Source organism: Ciona intestinalis, chromosome 12, assembly GCF_000224145.3.
Source record: "Ciona intestinalis chromosome 12, KH, whole genome shotgun sequence".
In the NCBI taxonomy this organism is placed as follows: domain Eukaryota; kingdom Metazoa; phylum Chordata; class Ascidiacea; order Phlebobranchia; family Cionidae; genus Ciona; species Ciona intestinalis.
Window position 1 is genome coordinate 193,050 of NC_020177.2, and position 19,713 is coordinate 212,762.

At 33.5% G+C, this 19,713-nt stretch overlaps 2 protein-coding genes across 9 annotated transcripts in view; both read left to right on the top strand.

Moving 5' to 3' along the window:
* Positions 1 to 9,210, top strand: part of LOC101241905 (influenza virus NS1A-binding protein homolog A-like) — a 23,777-nt gene extending 14,567 nt beyond the window's left edge. For 4 of the 8 annotated variants that reach the window (XM_026837187.1, XM_026837188.1, XM_026837190.1 and 1 more), the window contains 10 exons: positions 34 to 87; positions 141 to 185; positions 243 to 332; positions 469 to 507; positions 782 to 870; positions 1,560 to 1,740; positions 2,844 to 2,990; positions 3,758 to 3,988; positions 6,892 to 7,024; positions 8,181 to 9,210. In XM_026837187.1, coding sequence (XP_026692988.1) covers positions 34 to 87; positions 141 to 185; positions 243 to 332; positions 469 to 507; positions 782 to 870; positions 1,560 to 1,740; positions 2,844 to 2,990; positions 3,758 to 3,988; positions 6,892 to 7,024; positions 8,181 to 8,298 — 1,127 coding nt within the window. In that variant the 3' untranslated portion in view covers positions 8,299 to 9,210. The remainder of the gene's footprint in view (positions 1 to 33; positions 88 to 140; positions 186 to 242; positions 333 to 468; positions 508 to 781; positions 871 to 1,559; positions 1,741 to 2,843; positions 2,991 to 3,757; positions 3,989 to 6,891; positions 7,025 to 8,180) is intronic. The other 4 variants (XM_026837189.1, XM_026837191.1, XM_026837192.1 and 1 more) reach the window with 3 other exon arrangements.
* A 1,899-nt stretch (positions 9,211 to 11,109) lies between these two features.
* On the top strand, positions 11,110 to 18,775 carry foxk (transcription factor protein). The gene is given in 13 exon segments (NM_001078247.1): positions 11,110 to 11,503; positions 12,116 to 12,209; positions 12,853 to 13,055; positions 13,712 to 13,817; positions 14,243 to 14,329; positions 14,797 to 14,898; positions 15,163 to 15,365; positions 15,643 to 15,780; positions 16,091 to 16,233; positions 16,619 to 16,708; positions 16,958 to 17,167; positions 17,737 to 17,811; positions 18,133 to 18,775. Coding segments are annotated over 13 exon segments (1,845 nt in total). The 5' UTR covers positions 11,110 to 11,147; the 3' UTR covers positions 18,171 to 18,775.
* Positions 18,776 to 19,713: the final 938 nt, after the last annotated feature.

Sequence of the window (19,713 nt, forward strand, 5' to 3'; positions counted from 1 at the left end):
AAACTTTTAAAGACATTTTTTTGTTATTAATAGTTTTGGAAACCATCACCCAACAAATAGATGAGTTACCTGCCACGGAAGGTTTAGGTACGTATAATAATGCTGAGCTGTGGAACATGGTAATGAAAGATTTTTTATAGATATGGAAGCCCTCACCCATGAGTTACCTACCACGGATGGTTCAGGTAAATATGATAATGCAGAAACATTAAACATGAAAATGTTATTGTTATTTTTGAAAGTTTTGGAAACCACTACCACCACGTTAAGGGGTGAAGTGACTGACATTGATACATTGGAATCTGAACAACTTGACCTTGCTTCTTATTATGGTTGGTATAATAAACATTAAAGGTATGATAAAGTGGGCTGAATATAGACAGTAGCAAATATATATTTATATATTTTCAAACAACATTTATATCACAGACATATACTACTAAACATGAGGTTTATTGTTATTTTCAGAAGTGTCTGGTCAACAACTTAATGCCAGAGATCTTCCAGGTATGAATAATAATATTAAATTTATCAACGCAACATGTAAACGTGTAGCTCATTTATTCTAAATATGATTTCCTGCTTAAATAATCTGTCTACTCATACAACCTTATAACTTGCATGAATCCTGATTATAAAGTATCATTAATTCTATGTTTATGTTGTGTGATGTTACAATGAAACAATAAACAACATGTTCATCATGGAGTTAATATTGAACAAAATAATCCAAGTTTAATTACTTCAGTTGCTGCATAATGTTTATTTTACTTCACAATAGAAGCTGCATGCATGATTGTGGGTGGTTGGAATACACAGAAACTTGTTAAAATTTATGACATCAACAGGAAAAGTTTTAAACCATTGGAGGTTGGTTTATTCGTATATTACATAATTTATTATTTGATCCAAATATGTGTTGACAGTAGTGACTAAATAAGTCGTTCTCTACTAGCTCAATACTTTGATGTTAACAGCAACCATACACAATTCAAGTAACGTATATTTTCAACCACAATTCAAATAATATAAAACACACACTGGTTGAGCCAAACATAGAACATAGAAAGAAGGACATACAACTTTATAACAATGAATAGAAACATTAGAACAGGGCTGATTTGAACTTTAACAATATGAAACAATCAACATTATTACCACATAGCATAAAAGTGTAACGAAATACTTGTTTGCATTTTTTTCTAAGCAAATTCTAGATATTTTCGGCCAAGTTTCAACTGTTCCAAATATTTGTATTGGTCTTCCACATGCTATCTTACTAGGAATCCTAGGTTTCTAGAAACTCACAGAAACCATTTATTTATAAATTACCGTTTTGTCAAAATACCATCGGTTATTCAACATTGTAGCATAAAAGTTTAAGTTTTTAGATTTTTTATTCAAATATTAACTTCTTATCAATATGTCACCTTGCCAACCTGGTGTTTAATAGAATAATTTATTTATGAATTCTGTGATAAATAGTAAAAATACTTAAACCTTTGTTATGTTTACTCAATTAATAAAACAAATCTTAAAATATTGAATTTTATCCACAGTCAACCTTGTATGAAAGGTATGCTTCAACCAGTGTGAAGATAAACAACCATGTTTATACGGCTGGTGGTCATAGATCCAAGTCTGTCGAACGTTTGGATTTAAACCAAGTTGATGGTGGTTGGAACGAGGTGGAATCTATGAAGAAACAACGATATCTTGCAGCATCTGCTGTGTTGAATGGTTGGTTCCTTATTATGTTTAACAATATATTGGTGGATTATTGTTTCAGAAAAAATGTTTGGATTTATTATTAATGAATGAATGTAACTTACTTTATCCTCGCGTGGCCAGAAAACGATCATAGCATTTAAAACTTTTTACCAAACTTGATTTGAAAACCGTAAAGTATTTTTTGAGAAGGTCCATTTTCTGCCAAGAAATCAAGGTTTTAACGTCATTCTGTCAAATCAAAGAAGATTATATTTGATCTCTATGTAGGGCTTCCCCGTTTAAGCTTTTAAATGTAGTTTTGCGTGAAAAAGGCTATGTCATCTGTTTTACAAGTTTTTTTAGGTATTATGAAGCAATTTTTACATAAATTATGTTTTTGTGTGTAATATCTAACTTTATTTTGCTTCTACATGTTGTTTCTACTTTTTCATTCTTAATAAATTGTTTTTGGTGAGTTTTGTTAAGATAAAAAATGCCATCGGGTTATAAGTGACGATTGATCCTTTGACGTCACCAAGTCAAACAATCATTTTGGTTTGGTAGTAAACAAACCAGGAATCAACTTTGCACTAGATTCCTTATGTATTTTTTACCTAAAAACCCAGATTACACATAAATACAAGATTTCTGATGACGTCATTCAAAATTTGATGACATCATCAAAAAAATCAAAATACAGTCGTGTAGCAAATTTTCCAAAGAACAAAAGTCTAATTGGTCATTTTTTCGACCAGCACAAACACCTGTGTCGCTACAGAGCAATATGTGACAGTCGGTCAAAAATGAAAATTTGTTAAATTATATCTCGTCCCCAAAGGGTTAAGTGTCTTGCCCAAGGACACATATGGCGGCAATGGTAGCAGCCACGAGCCTTGAATCCATTACCTAATGGTTACAGGCAGGCGCGCTCACCACTTTGCCACAGAGCCGGATATTAAAACCTGCTATTGTTAACAGTATATTGGGGTGGGCTAATTTATTTACTGGCTTAAGTCTGAACCTCTAAGTTTATATTCATTACCAAACACACTATTTTTATGTATTTCACTGGTAATGAATACTATGGTGTTACAACTAATTATTTTTAAATTTAGAAAAAAGTTTCATTCCAGGTCAAATGTGTGTAGCAGGAGGATGGCATGATGGTGGTAGTAATATATTCTCATCAGTTGAATTATACAATCCAGTGGTGAATACATGGACAATCATTCCTTCAATGAAAACTAAACGATTTCAACATGCTCTTGTTTCTTATAATGGTTGGTATAATAAATATAAATGTAATGATAAAGTGGGCTGAATATGAACAGCATGTGCACAATGATTCTCAATCTTATGTGAAAGGAATCGACTTAAAATGACACAGATCACAATAACCCATCAAACAATTTGATTTGTTTACTTTTGTTATATCAACAAAATTAAATTATCCATACACAGAAAATCTTCCACACTTGGTATAACAATAAAGTTTGCTTCCTCTGAAACTGAACATGCTTGTTATTATATTTAAATATTTTACTCTGGTTGTTACTTTAGGGTTAAATAGACCCATCATGATTTTCAATGTTTTTTTTATTAATATGTAAACTCTTTTAAGTTTCATGCAATCTGTTATAATGATTAAACACTTTACATGTATTTCGATAACGCATATATATTCCAATATACAATTAGTCGATCCTCCTTGACACTGTTCACTGTGAACCATTGTCTCACTATGTATTAGATCAAACTGGTTTATTTAATATAATTTATCCTTATTCTATAAAATTCATTAGAAACACTTTACATCGTTCAATAAAAAGTAGAAATATTGTTAATCTTTAGTTTGATTGTGATCAAATATTTAATGATTTCAAACATAATTCATGTACAGGTCGCTTGTACACGTTTGGTGGACATGATAGTAGCTTACTTAAAATTTGAAACTTATTACTAGAGCTACCGTCAGCATTTAATTACCGCCGGTATTAAATGATCGTCAGAAATTGCCGGTGTGTCTCCAGGGCTGTGTTATCAACAGGTCGCTTGTTTGCATTCGGTGGTGGAGATACTGTTGGTTTCTTTTATGCAATATTGGGTGGTCTTGGTGAAATAATTCTTGGTGCTGGTAGTCTTTTGAGGAATTCAACAAACATTTCTTCAATGGAAAGTTTTGATCCACGAGAAGGGAAATGGGAATCACTAAAACCAATGAATGAGGAAAGAAATGGACTATGTGGTGTTGTTTACAATGATGAGATTTACGCCATTGGTTTGTTGTTTATTTTATATATAAACTATAATTACGGATTAATTTTTAATATTTTGTTAAAATAAATGATTTTTCAGAATTGATAGCAATATTATATTGTTATAACATAGACCACAATATTAAAGTTATTTATTTGGTATATAGTTGTTTCATTTTTCATTCCTAATATATGTTATTTCATAACCATATTAGTCATGTTTCCATTAAAGAAAAGTGATTAAAACATATTTGCAAAAACAATAAAAATGTTATGAAATTTAATTCAGGGTAAAAACATAATATGATTGGATGGCTTAGTGGGCATAATAACATAATAATAACTTTTTATTTGTCTCTTCGATTACGTTAGCGAAGATTGAGAAATATTTTAAATGAAAAGACATGATATAGCGACAAAACAACATGTTAAAACACGCTTACCTAAAATTTTTTTAGGTATTTCGTGGCGCTATAACATATTCAAAGCTGGATCGGGAGAAAATTCCATAAATATATTTTTATGACGAATATTAATAATCAAATTTAAAAAAAAAAATTAAATTAATTATTTTTTCGATGGGGATAACATGCTAGTGACCTACATAGATGTATGCGTAAGTTATATTTTCGCGAAAAAAATCGAAAATTTAATATTTATATGATTCAAGTTATGACCATACTTGGTTTGTATTCTGAACCCATCCCCGCACTTTTTTGAAGAAAATGATGTTTCATTTTTTAGGTATTACGTAGCGCTATAACATATTCGAAGCTGGATCGGGGAGAAAAATCTATAAATATAATTTTATGACGAATATTAATACTCATAATTAATATTTTTTCGAATTTTAATTTTTCATTTTAGAATCGGTACCGCTGGGGTCTAGTTAGTACAGTGTCCAAATTTTAGGTTAGTGGTACCAGTAGAAGGTATCGAAAATAGCCGCTAGAATATCTGTATTCTAGGATCACCTTGGTCGTATCGTCACAGAGCAAAGTCTCTCGGTACTGTCCTAATGATGCGGTTTCCTCATTAATGCGTTTGTGTGCGACTGCCATTGTTATGTGTGGGAAGGGCAACAATTAAGTCCCGTCCGTGTTGCGCCAGCTGGCAACTTTGCATGAACTTTACACGACACGCATCTTTTATGCATATAGTGAAATTTGGATAATATTTATATATATTAAATATCTGTGCTCGGAGCACACTCAACCACTACAACTGCATTAACTGTTAATTAAACATAGAGCTATACAGAGAAGACGGAACATTTTTTCAACTAGGAGGCGATGACAAATTCGTTTCTCTATTCTATAGGGAGCAGTTAGCTTCACGGTTTATACACATAAGATATAAACCCCTAACTCCTAACCCCAAACTCGTGCTAATCAAACAAAAAAACTGCAAAAAAAAATAAAAAAAAAGTATTCCACTGTGCGGGACTCGAACCCGATAAAAATGAAACAAATAGAGTATTCGACCGCACGCAAACCGTTACACCACAGAGCCGACGATAGTTAACAGAACGAAAGAGCGTATATAACCTACCTAATTTGGGAAAGATGTGTTTACTAGTGTTTTATATATTTATAAAGGTATTATTATTATTTAATTAATTTGTTTTACACTTATTAACACTTTGTAGTGCTGTTTTGTTCGTTTTTTTTATTTTTTAATTTAAATAATTACCGACACCTAGCGGAAAAAGTTTTCTGTCTTCTCTGTATAGTCCCATGTGTTAATTAATCATCATTTCATTTTTCTTTTCCATTTGTTAAGAGTTTATTCAATAGTTTGTTTATTGGTTTGGCACATCTACCAGTGCGAGAATACCATGACACTCAATACGTTAACAACGAAAAACATAAATATAGGTATTCCTGACAACATTTTGCACATATGAAATGAAGTGTGCAAGCGGAATAAATATTTCATCGCAAGTGGAATAAATATTTCATCGATGTTGTGGAAAATGCTAATCACGTGACCACCACTTCATGCGCATGCACAGTTTGTAAAATGAGAACGATTTTTTTAGGGAACGATTTTTATGCGACACCGGCACTATTTAATCATATTTTTTGTAAAGAAAAAAATAAATAAATAACAACACACATCTGTGCCATCGGCTTGCCAAGTGGTAGTTCTATCTCAACAGTTACAACAAATTTTTGAGTAAATATAAAAAAATAAAAATGTAGAATATTCGACAAAAACCATGCAACACTTCAATTTAAAAGTATTAGTATATAGTGGTCAGAAGCACAGTGTTCACACAGCAACCAAAACCTGAGATACAGCAAAATGTAAGGTAGATATGTGTAATAAAAAAAAAGAATTGAAAGAAATAAGACAAATATAGTATGTGAATATTATTAATAAGGGCAGAAAGGAAAAGGTTCAGAAATGAAGAATTATAAGAGGAGTTAAATACTGACAATCTAAACCTTTGAAACAGAGGTTATAATTTAAATATTAATTTCTGGATTGTGGATAAGGAAGTAATTGTTAGGTCATGGCATTTAAGTTGAGGTGTTGCTTGACAGCTGCAAGAAATCATGTTAGGTTTAGTTTGGATTATTTTTCTTACAGTATATTTTATTTAACGTTATTTGTTACACTATAATTAAAAAGTAATGATTAAATCACATATGTAAAACAACACTACAAAAAGTGTAAAACACATTGTAGATTAATAAATCTAACAAAAATGACTTGATTGTGAGGAATTTGTTTTACATTTTTAAAATCGACCGCACACTGCAAGTCACCCAACTTAAACTGCAACAAACTAATCATATAATTCTACCCAAATAAATTTATACAACCAAATAACATTTGACACTTATGATATTCTATTATTATATTACAATGCTGTTTGTTTATAATCATCACTCTATACGTTTATACAATGTTTATTTAGGTGGTAATGGATTAAATAGCGTAGAGCGGTATAACATACGAACCAACACTTGGACCAAAGTTAGCAGCTTGAACCACGAACGAGATGGTTCTTGTGCTTGTGTTGTGAATGGGAAGATATACGTCATTGGAGGGTAAGTGGTTCTAAAGATTATTAAGTTGTTCAAAAAATAGCAAAAAAACTTGTCTTGCAGAGCTTTAAATATATTGTAAAATAATTGTTATTATATTATCCGTACTGTGTATTTTAATTTGTCTTTTGCTGTTATATATGCATGGATTCACTCCAAAATAAAATCGGTTTACTATAAGCGGTGGTGCATTAGGGGATTAGATGTCATGCCTCTACCTTTTGTTCATTGTTTACCTTATCTTACTACCTGGTTGATAAATGTTTTATTATCATTTCAACAGTAACTTGTTTATCAGCAGTTAATACAGCATGTGCATCCCATTTTATACGACCCCCCACCAGTGGCGTTTTAAGATATAGAAGGCCCTCCGCAAGGCTTGTATGTGGGCCCACTTCTTTATTACTTTATCTGCTGACCCATATTTATTTTGAAAAAAGTGCATCAATGTAAAAAATTAACTTTTGAATGAAAACATGTTCATTCACCATAATACATTATGTCGTATGTGTATATTCTGGTGGCCTATGGCGTAATAATCGGACAGTTGTATTATAATAATATAAATATTATTACATCACACTTGAAATTCTGACGTCACCATTTAAAGGATTTTATCATATACCCAAGAACAATTTATTATTTTAACATATTTGTGCATACAAATGCAAACACCTGTTTTCTATCGGGTATATAGTGGCCCCCTAATTCGTCTGCCCCTGCGGGGTCCATGATAGGCCACTACCCCCACAGCCTAGCCTCTTATTATGCCCCAACATCAGTCCATGGTCCGATAACAGTCTGTGATACATTTCTTATTCAACTACACAATGTTGTTCTGACAATTGTTTTATTTTATTTGTATAATACCTGTTTGTTTATCATCATGTAATCTTATACAAATAAGAAAACCAGCATATATTGCTCTGATGCATTTTGAAAGAAAAGTTCTGATTTTTTGCATATTTACTGTCATTGATTTTATTAATAACATTAATCTGGTTCAAAATACAAATTTCTCACCAGTGTATTGGAAGATATTCTATTGCTAGCTTGTATAAACCAAGTGATTAGTAATGTTTGAATGAATGTGGTTTAATTAAAGTAGTTGAATAACACCAGCCCTACCCATCTAATAATATTAATTATCTTGTGTTAGTTTTGGTGAAGGTGATGCATCAAAATCAATTGAGGCTTATGATGCAACAATCAATGAATGGAAGATTGAAACCAACATGAAGACACCAAGATCTCATGCATCAGTTGTAGCTTTGTAAACAATGAAAATCTTCAACAAAACTGTTTGTGTATTTCATGATTTGTTTTGATAAATATTCTATCAATAGTTTTGTAAACAACATGAGCCACTGTTCACATTGCAGAAATACTTTAAACTTTCAAATTTATAAATTTAGGTTTGTAAAAAAATAAAATAAAATTCCTCATTACTTCAAAGCACTTGAGATGTTGTATAATTAAAATCTTGACTTATTATTTAAAACACAAATCATGCAGCTCGTACTTTTGATACCCACAACTTTATAACTAAACATTCCATGTTTTCTGTAGCGCCTTTCTCTTTGTTTTACTTATTTCATGTACTGACTTTTACTCATTTAATGTCTGACTTTCTCTTTGTTTTACTCATTTAATGTACAATTTACATTTTAACTTTTTAAAATGAATCAATGTCATTATTTATCCCTGCATGCCAGGGCAACAGCATTATAACTATGGTGTCTTATTTGATACACCATATGTTTGTAAATAATTACCAAATATGCAACGTTTACCAGGTTTATTTTTATGAATGGCAACTGTTTTAAATATTTTAATAAACATTTTGATTGTAGCTGCACCAACATAACCCATTTACCATTTAACGTTTATAGTACAAGAACAAAACCGTCGATAAAATCAGCGCTTTTTTCCTTTGTATGAATTTATAAGATATACATTTAAAGTGATTTGTTATTGTGCTTCAGATTGCAGATAAAATATATATGGCGTTTATATTCGCGAGGTGTCGCTCGTGAGTGGTTCTGCTTTGAGTTGTTGGTAACGTAGTTGTCATATTGATCTATTTATGATCGAATTGTTGTTTTTGTTGTTGCACTGGTTTGGTTTAAGTAGCAATCTGTATTCGATTTGTAATTTACTGAATAAATATACTGCCAGTAAAAAGGTAATTTTGATATTTCTATACATGCCACAAATAACATTCAGAGACCGTTACATTAGTTACTTTTATCGAACTTTGTCAACCGTGGCAGTAAAAGGGTTATTCAAATTTAAATTATGTCAATTATATTACGTGCTTGTTTATTAGAGCTATGCTCTCTTGTTTGTAGAAACGCTAACCTGTGTTTTGTAGAATATAATTTCAATTGTCCTTTTGGTATCGACCCCTTATTTTGGCTCACCTTATTTTGGCTCGATTATCAGGACGACTCGGTTAATACTGTATTCATAATGACTATAGTTCTGAGTATATCTTTATTGTTGATTCGTATTTGACGATATATATAATACAGCAATAGGTGTGGCTTATTAAAGTCATTTAAATTTATACGTGCATGCTTGTTCAAATAGAATGTATAAGACCAGAGCCATAGAAATGTCGAGTAGTCCAACCCATTGTTACGTAAAACACAAATTGAATGGCAATTTGGTTCCAAAATAACACAGTAGGTATAGGGAAAATGTATGTTTTTCGGTAAATTACAGAACAACTTGGGCCTAAAAACAAATTTAAAGGTTGAAAAATGTAAAAAACATGTGTTATTTGTTTTCTGTGTCAAAAAAAGTCAAAAATTAGAATTAGAAGCGGTTGATTTGCGACATTTTAGTCATTTAATGCGGCTAAATTTATACATTTTTTCTAAAAAATGTTTGGTAAGGTAAATAGAAGCTGTTTTACACCTTCCCACAATAGGAAAACACAAACAAAACTTAACAAGTTCGTTTAAACCCATTGTCAAAATCACCACTTTTGCTCTATTTTGGACACACATAGACGGCAGTTGGACTACTCGGTGTTTATACGACTCTGTATAAGACACCTAATTCAAATGGAATATTGGAATATATATAAGTTAACTCGTATAATAAATACATTACTCAATTCTCTCACCGAGTACAGTATATATATTAAAGCGGGGCAAGACGGGACGTGGGGTAATGCGAGATTTTTTAAAAGTTTTTAGCAATTGGAAGACTATCTTTATATCCAACATGCAATAATAAAGGTTGGTATTTGGAACTTAAACGTCCAATTTACTTCTCAGATTACAGCGGTGAAGGAAAAAGAGGCAAATCCTTCTTCGGAGTTGATCATATAAGCTGTTCAAAGTTCATCGACTTTGACATGCGGGGCAGTAACTTCATAGGGGCAAAATCATAAATACTTCCAAACGATGTGTAGCGATATCGGTGAGCGGGGGAGAATGCACGAGGAATGTTATTGTTTGGTCGAGTTTGACCTGAATACATGTTTTTCAAACCCACTTTATCATCTGTGTAACTCATTTGGCTTTTTGCTGGTTGTTGCTTGTTGTTTGTGTCGCCCCACTATGCTAATGTAAATAAGTTTTTACATTCATTCATTTATTTATACCTGGCTGTTGTTTATGAGTCATGTCGTCGCCAATATGTATGCTGAATGTATGTAACTTCTTACGCAACGTACTCATTTATCAAGTGGAGTGCATTATTATAGTTATGAACATCACACAACAGTTACCACCAATGTATTGCGACAAAAACTGTATCTTCGTCGGAGTTACACCCTGACTATTACAACTATGATTTACATGCCAATTCAGGTTCACAGTTATTATCCTCTTGTTTTTTCAGACAAAGGTTTACGACAGTTCAGTTCGCAGAAACGGTCATATTTTCATGTATTACAATATATTTAGTTTACGTAAATGTAAGTTGGTTTGTTATGTTTTATTCTTACGTTTGTTCTGTCTGTGAGCGGTTTTGTTTGTTGATAAAATTTCAAAATAAGAACAATTTAAAATAAACGGGGGTTATTAAACAAATCGCGCATGGTGGCGCAAGAGATCGCTTGTTTTTATTCGGAAGGTCGCCAGAACAACGTGGCTGTCTAGTCGGGTAAAGTATGACAACATCTCCCGTTACTAACGGTTCTGAAGTAATAATGGCAATAAAACCAGAGCTCAATGTGGTCGCAAGTGGGACAACAGAAAGTGAAAGTGCAAATACAAAGGCAATTGGCAAGATATCAGGGACAGACTTCGAGTATTGGATATGCAAAGATAAAGTAGTCATTGGTCGAAACAGTAGTCACGGCAAAGTCGATGTTAACATCGGTTTATCATCCTATGTTTCTCGAAAACATCTTCAAATTACATACACACGCAATAGGTTCTTTCTACAGTGCATTGGGAAAAATGGCGTGTTTGTTGACGGTCAGTTTCAGCGTTTGAATGCCGAACCTTTTCCATTAGACAACGCGTAAGTTGGACTCCGTTTGTTGATGTGTGCGGGCGTAGTTTGCTCGCTCAAGCGTAACGTGTCTGGTCGCTCCGATTGGCGGAGACGGCTCACGTGGTACACACGTAAACAAACGCAATGAAGAAGGCCTCGTGTTTTCGCAAAAGTTGAGATTGCGAAACTCTGGTTTCAAAATAATAAAACCGTCATCGCTAAACTAAAGGCGTTTAACATCCAATATTTTAAACACTCGGCACCCAATATTATTCCAATAAATTTAGCTCTGATATTTATATGTTTTTACATGTGGGAATATTTATATAAATCATAACAATAACAAAAACAATGAATTTAATATCTTGATATATTATGTTTTTTTCTATAACGACTTATCTATTCACAGTAATAATGTGTTTGTACATGTGATTCTGTTCTAATATATTAAAATAAATTATTTTTTATTTTGAATAACCCAACTGTATTTATTTAAATATATTTACTGGTGTTATACGGTGGATAATATATTGTTTATGCTATGCCTGGTAGCAGAAGTAACAGAATTTTATACTATAGGATTAATTAATTTTTTTTTATACAATATATATGTGTCATACATAATGCTTCTTTTACCAGATGTATTATCCGATTCCCAAGCACAAGTATACAGCTTGCATTCAGTCCTTTCCCCCCTGATACAAATCGTAATGGTAGCACACAGAGTAACAAGGTACGTAACATGTTTGGTTGGTATTTAGGCATACACATGATAGGGTTGTGTGTCAATAGTAATTGAACACAATGTATTGTCCACAACTGTATTCATGCAATTGTTTATTTATAGTTTATATTGCCATATTGATATCTTTCTAATAACAGCCCTACGTCAGGTTGATACTTATGTTTTTTTGGAAATTTAAAGTTATTTTTTCAACACTTTGACTGTGTTAAATTATTTCTGCAAACATACTTTAAAATGTTCTGTATTTAAATTTTAACAACACATGCGGACACTTGTGCAGTTAATGGTTAGTTAGTGATAGTTTCAATTTACTGAGTATGTTTGTGAGCACAACAACTTGTAGTGACTCATAGATCAGCCTTCATGTGGCTTTGTTTTGCAGGTTCAACAGCAGCATTTTTATTTTGAACTTTTATTTTGTAGTGTGATTAACGACTGATATTTTTCTGCTAATTTCCTTCTCTTTATTGTTTTTATTTAATTTAATCTTAATTACCATTTTAGAAGAAATAAATAAAATGTGTTATGTTATTTATGTTAAATTTCTAAGTCAAACACTTTAAACTAAGTTTCTTATTTAAACCTAAATATTTAACCCCACATTTAAACTGAATTCATCGTACCATCGCAGGACACCCCCCCACAAGACATCGCAAGCGCAAGTGATAAAAAAGTTCCCGAACTCCCCATCAAGAAATCTCCAATTTATGTTCCTGGAAACCTTGGTAAAGAAACCCCTCCAAATATTAACCCTAACCAACATTTCAAATACGTTCTGCCACGAGATGTGAGAGGATTCCTCAGCGCTCCACCTTCGCCAACTGGAACAATCAGGTTTAAACCGGATTATTTTTGTAGCGATTATACTTTTCTGTTCTTCCTTTAAATCTTTACACCACCACCAACAAAATCAAGAATTGCTTAATTATTTTTGTAGGAGTTAAACTTTTTATTCTATCTGCACAAAATTCTTGTCAAATCCATGGGATTTAAACCACATTTCTTCCATTACCACAACACCCATGATGCTTATGATGTCGTTCATGTGATTGGTGTGGATCCGTCTGCAACACAGTCCTTGCCATTACCTAAGTCTTGCCCTATTATAACTGGTTATACATTAAGTTTATGCTTTACGCGTGACATTCATGTTCTGTGTTTTATTATACTTTTTGAAAAAATTTATTGGGCTTTAATCTAAAAACCTTGTTTTCAATTAAGTTGAACTATTTGTTTATAAACACAATGGGTTTCATTTATACCTACTTAGTACTTACACATCTGGTGTTCGGCAAATGTCTTGAGATTACTTTGGGGGTTGTATTCTTATCTTGGTTCTTTGCAACTTATGTAACCAGTGGTTGGCACATGTTGTACATTGGCATGTACATTCTAGTAGTAGTATGGACCATTTCACCATAGTTGCCAAACATGGGTGGCTAGGGGATATACAGTTGTTGCAGTTGGTTAATAACCTTTATATTTTCCAGCGCTGTAAACTCGTGCCCATCCAGTCCACGCCCATCGCACATGAGGAACCAAAACAATAACGTGACAGAAAATCTGAACGCAGCTGCAACGGCAATTGCTGCTTCTGTGAGTGGTAATATATAAACTGTTGTGGCAGCAAACCTGGGGTGGCATTCTTGGCTACCGACTAAACTAGTCGCCGCTGATTTTGACCGACCAACTTCTCCGATTAAGAATGCAAGGAGATTTATTCGAACGACTAACATTACATGGTTACTAATAGGCTAACTTTAGTCGGTAGCCGAGAATACCAAACCTGGGGTTGCAGGGTAGGCAGGACAACTGCTTACTAAAGTTCTTAGTGGAAATGAAAGTTGGTTATAAATGATATATGTATATGGCTGTGTTTGTAACAGCCAGAACATATTCTTGTTTTTTTCCTCTTACTAAACTTTTTTCTTCTGTTTTTGTCTTTATTGAATCTTGTTTTGTTTTTACAAAATATTTTTCTCTGTATACATATATAATACTTCATGATATTTAAATACCAGGTAGGTGACATCCCATCAGACAAAACACCCCAACAAGACCCAGTCGATTCCAAGCCCCCTTATTCATACGCACAACTTATCATACAAGTAAGTCTCCTCATATTTATAAATTGTTAACTTTGTTCAACATTAAGATTTTCAGCGAGAAGACTCTATAGGCAGTATATAAAAATGATTTTTCTCCTTTTTGAATGAATGTGTGACATAATAATGTTTTATGGCGTGCTGTTTTGGTTTATTTTTATTGAAAATATTTACATGGTGTGTTTATTTCTCTAATTTACAGAAATAGAATAAATTTAGGGGTCAGGCAACATGATTTCGGATTGATAACTTCAGTATGAATGAATGTAAAGTATGGCGGGGCAACGACAGTCGTTATAACACGGATGTTCATACACCTCGTGCCTGCTTACGAGTTACCAAGTTTGTAACTTTGTGAGTGAATGTTTTTTGGGGATTTGTTTTGTTTTTTCTGTATAGCTGGCAGTTTGGACAACCTATAAGTGACCATTTGGTTGGATCAAGTTGCTAACACTTTTTGTAACTTCCAGGCGATATCATCTGCTCCACACCGCCAGTTGACTCTAAGTGGTATCTATGCTCATATAACGAAGAACTATCCATACTATCGAACTGCTGATAAAGGGTGGCAGGTGATTTTATTTTATTGCAGAAAATGCTTCTGTCGTGCCTAGACTCATAGAAAAACTTTTTTTTTGTCCAAAGTGAGCATAAAACTTCGGGCAACACAACTTGTGTGTTACATTTGTATAAGGAACTGCTTGGGATGAAATAAAACAACAATCTAACTCCTGTAGTTCCAATTTTATCTTTTTAGGTTCAAAAAACTTTTGTTGAGCAATTCAGGTTAGGCTTGACATTCATGTTTAAACAACTAAATTTTCTTTATCCCACAGAACTCTATCCGACATAATTTGTCGCTGAATCGTTACTTTGTTAAAGTTCCTCGTTCGCAAGAAGAATCGGGGAAAGGTTCGTTTTGGAAAGTTGATCCGGCGTCCGAACGTAAACTCGTCGAGCAGGCTTGGAGAAAAAGAAGGCAGCGATCGGTGCCGTGTTTCTGTGCACCGTTGACTTCCACAATATCAACTGTTACAAGGTTCGAGTAACTTTAAAACAACATGATTATGTTAATGTACCAAAAGGCAATCTTATAGGGTGTTTTTGTGAATGTGTTTTTTAACCTTATGACTGTTAGTTCCACTGTGTCGGTGCAGGGTATAAACCTATTATAAATGTACTAAAAATATACCATGTAAGCAAAATTTGCGTTAAAGTTAGGAAAACAATCAAATTCCGCACTGGAAAAATAATACCTTTGCAACTATGTTTACAATATACCTTATGCTCACTGTCAATCACCCATTCATGTCCAGATCTGCTCCAGTTTCCCCCGAACACCCGAACACAGCATCCCCCCCCACGCATGTTACATCATCACAGGAAAGCGACAACGGGTGTCTGCATCCCGTCGAGAATAATTCTAAGATCCATTTCCTTCATTTGCCAAACAGGTGAATCTAATTATCCACAACACACAACACTAATGTGGTTGCCGGGGGGTTTCTTGGGTCAAAAGTACTTTTTCATTTATGCTTTAAAAAATTAAAATTTATTCGATGTAAAACGCAGTAACTAGTACTAAGTTCCATTAATTATTGAAAAAAGATGCCGTTATAGTCTGGCTCTAACTAATAGAGCTATAAATTATAATCCAAACAAAAACATTGTGTTACAATTTTGTTGATACTAACAATATATATATATTTTATACTTTGTCAAAAACTATTTTCTTAATTTATATTTTAACAAAAAAATTACCAGGTATGCCCAGTCTGCGCCAGGTTCCCCTTCCAATGGAACAGCCATAAGTATGTCGTCAACAACAAACAGTGAGATCTTACAACATCATACAACAGCTATCACTCAACCTACTGCTAAGATGGTGTGGCCAGTTCAAACTCAAGGTAAAAACTAACCAACATGGACCTTGAAATTCACGGTGGCTTTTTGGCAAAAATGCCAAATGGTTTGGTATGTAACTATTTTATTCTAAAAATTGTCAATTAGCTGATGCAACTTCTGAGATGTTAAGCAGAAAGCACCCAAGTATCACTACAACACTTAACTTTATCGGACTGTATACTGCCAGTGTTGTGGGCGTATGTGTCCTTGGCCAAGGCACTTAATGATAAAACAATCACCCACAAAGTTACATACATGGTAACTTGTAAGCATAAGGTGTATGAAACGAGCATGAGGTGTATGAAACAGAACCTTATAAGACTATCCCTCACCATGCAAGAATAAATCAGTTTGTTTCGTTCCTAACGCATGTATATACTTATACAGGATCTCATGTAAATGCTAAAGTAGCGATTGAGAAAGACTACCAGAGTGGGATTATATATCATAACGACGCAACGCAATTTCATGCACCAGGTTTGGATATTTAATATAATTCCATATTTTCTAATTTCATGCGAAAGTGTTGATTTTAATGACATTTCAAATTCTGTTGCTTAAACTACCAGCCATAATATTTGGGGAAAATTTATCAGGATCTATTCTTGTTAATTATAAGTTCCCACTTTTTTATTTAAATGTATTATATACCAAAACAAAATATGTATGTTAAAATCTGTAATATTATCTGTCGGAAAACTTATTTAAAACTTCATAACTTTTCAGGCATGGAAGTTCCTAAACAATTGTCCATAGTAATGCAGCCACCAACCCAACCAAACCAATCTTTAAGCCAGCTAACGCCACAGCAGTTTCAACAACAAGTAGTGATGGTAACCGGGAGCCAAACACAAGGAGTTCCACTTAACATTGGAACTATCGTGGCTTCACCAAACACAGTTGTTGCATCGGGAGGGGTTCCATTTATGGTCCCAGGTAGAATAGAAATTATCGCCACTAATTTTTCATCATTTTTTGGAAACATTTTTTAGGGGTAACAATTTTTTTATCTTATGTAGCCTTTTATTCGTGATTTTGGATACAATTTTTTTATTTGAGTGCAATTTTGCCAGTTTGGGATTTAAAAAGCTTGTTTATTTACCAAGAAATCTGTTTGAGGCTTGATGCTGCTACCATTGTGGGCATGTGTGTTAGTTAATTTAGTTGCGTCAATATCAGTGGTTACTAATATTTGAAACAATTGTGAGCAAAACAAAAAGAGAAATATCACACAATTACAAATAAAAACCACATAAACGTGGACCTGATGTGCATGAAATAAGATACTCATATCCTAAGGTATAACTTGTAAAGTTGCCCTGCCACACGAGGATAAACATTCTGTCAATTCAAATTTGACCTACAGCTGATAACATAACAAAGAATTTTGTTTTTTTCTGTAAAAAAGATATACTTTATTAATTATAACAACTATGTCATGGCCCAAATATATATTACATTATTCTTGTTTAAGAATATTTACAGCATTATTATATAATTTCTAGGAAACCCACAATTTATGATGAAAAGACCTGCTGAGACAACTCCTATTACAACTCACAAAAAAGCGAAGACTGACAGTGAGTTTTAAGTTATGTAAATTATCTACCGAAATGACCCGTGTTGAACGCAGCAGTAGACTGTCTGCCTTTTGTTTATATGTGTGTGCAGTGTTTCTTGGGTAAGACGCTTGGCCGCAATTTCTGCAATGCCACTGGTCAATAATAAAGAGTTGTTTTTGTAGAAAAAACAACCCCTGTAAAATTAGTAACACAAAACCAGATATAAAGTATATGAAGCCACCACATATGGTGTAAAATAAACCTCTATTAAATATAAGTTGCCTCGCCACGCGAATATGAAAAAGTGCCATTCATACAATCCCATGTTTTTCTCTACAGTTGATCAGTCTGGAGAAGATGGTTCATCCGGACATTAACTTTAAAGGAGAGTTTAAACCAACGTGTAAAAAGTCTCAAATATTGCTGAAAAAATCATCTGGCAACACTGAGACAATAAAGTGCAGCACTGGGTTCCAGTAACTGATGTTGTTGAAGTGAGAATCTCACCTGCGTTGCCTGCATTGCTACACATTCTAATATCCATGCTGTCAATTCTCAGCCTGTTTAAAATGAAGTTGCTTTTTGTTTGCATGCCTTTATGCAAGTGCAGATCTGTATGCCCCATTGCAACTGAAATAATATATGGGTGTTTTTATTCTTGCATTTCAGGAATATTTTGGATCCATTTGTCGTTTTGTTATTTCACTTCTTAAGAGTTTCCATAGTTGCTTTACATTTTGTAATGTGACAAGATTATTGTGTTTCAATTTCCGTAAGGTTCTTAAGTTGTGATGGTGCTTGAACCGACTGGCTTCATGTTAATTTGCCAACCGGATTGTTTTCATGTTAATATTCTATCTGAACTGAAACCTCATTTCTAAACGGATTCTTTTGTATGGAATGCCCCCGTTTTAAATGTTTTTGAATTACTTTTAGCATTATGTGTGTCAAGCTGTAAATACAGAAAACCTTGTACAGCTTGTACTACGTGAGTAGTTATATAGCCAGCCTACTAGTTGGTAGTAGTAGCAGAATTGTAGGGACAGATTATTATTAAAGCTGAAATAGAGTCGTTGAGTAGACCACAAATCGGATAACAGATGTGGTATATACAAATCGTAATGCTTTACACCATCTGTCTGCTATTTACGTAAAATCAAACAGCAGAATTTAAATGTAAGTTAGAAAAAAAATCAAAACTTTTATTGGTAAATTTGACAGGGGACAGTTTTTTCGCTTGTTTATAAAGCGAGGCAGTGGACGGTAAATTAAAGGTGACATTTCCCATTTGAACAGAATTATCTAAAAAACTTCTTGGATTTTTGTGATTATTGCCATTTACACATACCATAACCATAGATACCTAAACATATACCGTATTTAAGACTAGGAAAGTTGAACAAAACGTATACTATAGCTTTGACCCAGAATATTTTGTTTATATATCTTTGCTTTAACACAAGTCCCAATCGATTGTAATTTTGTTGTTTTCGGGCGAAACGCTGTTACCAGAACAACCTCGTTGATCAAGCTAGGGTCGTTTTGTTCGTTGGTGTAAAAATGCAAAGAACAAACAAAGGCAGTCGAACTGTCCAATCAGAGCGCAGCGTCGACGAGTCGAGCGAATTTCAAATCGTATTTAAATGACCGCCTCAGAAGCGTGATGTGACGTTGAGTGAAGCAGTCGGTTTAGACGCTTGTTAACGTTTGTTTTTGTTGTGAACTCAAAAGAACTGTTAAGCAACGTGGTATTGCTCTATGCGCCGGTAGTAATAAACATATATTTCAGAAAGAGCGTGTTATTTTAGCAGAATTACTGTACTTCTGTTAATCGGGGCAGGTCTCTAAAAAAGTTGGTCGTATGTCGTAGTTTAAACTTATTCTATTCTTAGATGTCGTCTATTTCCGCACCAGTGTCAG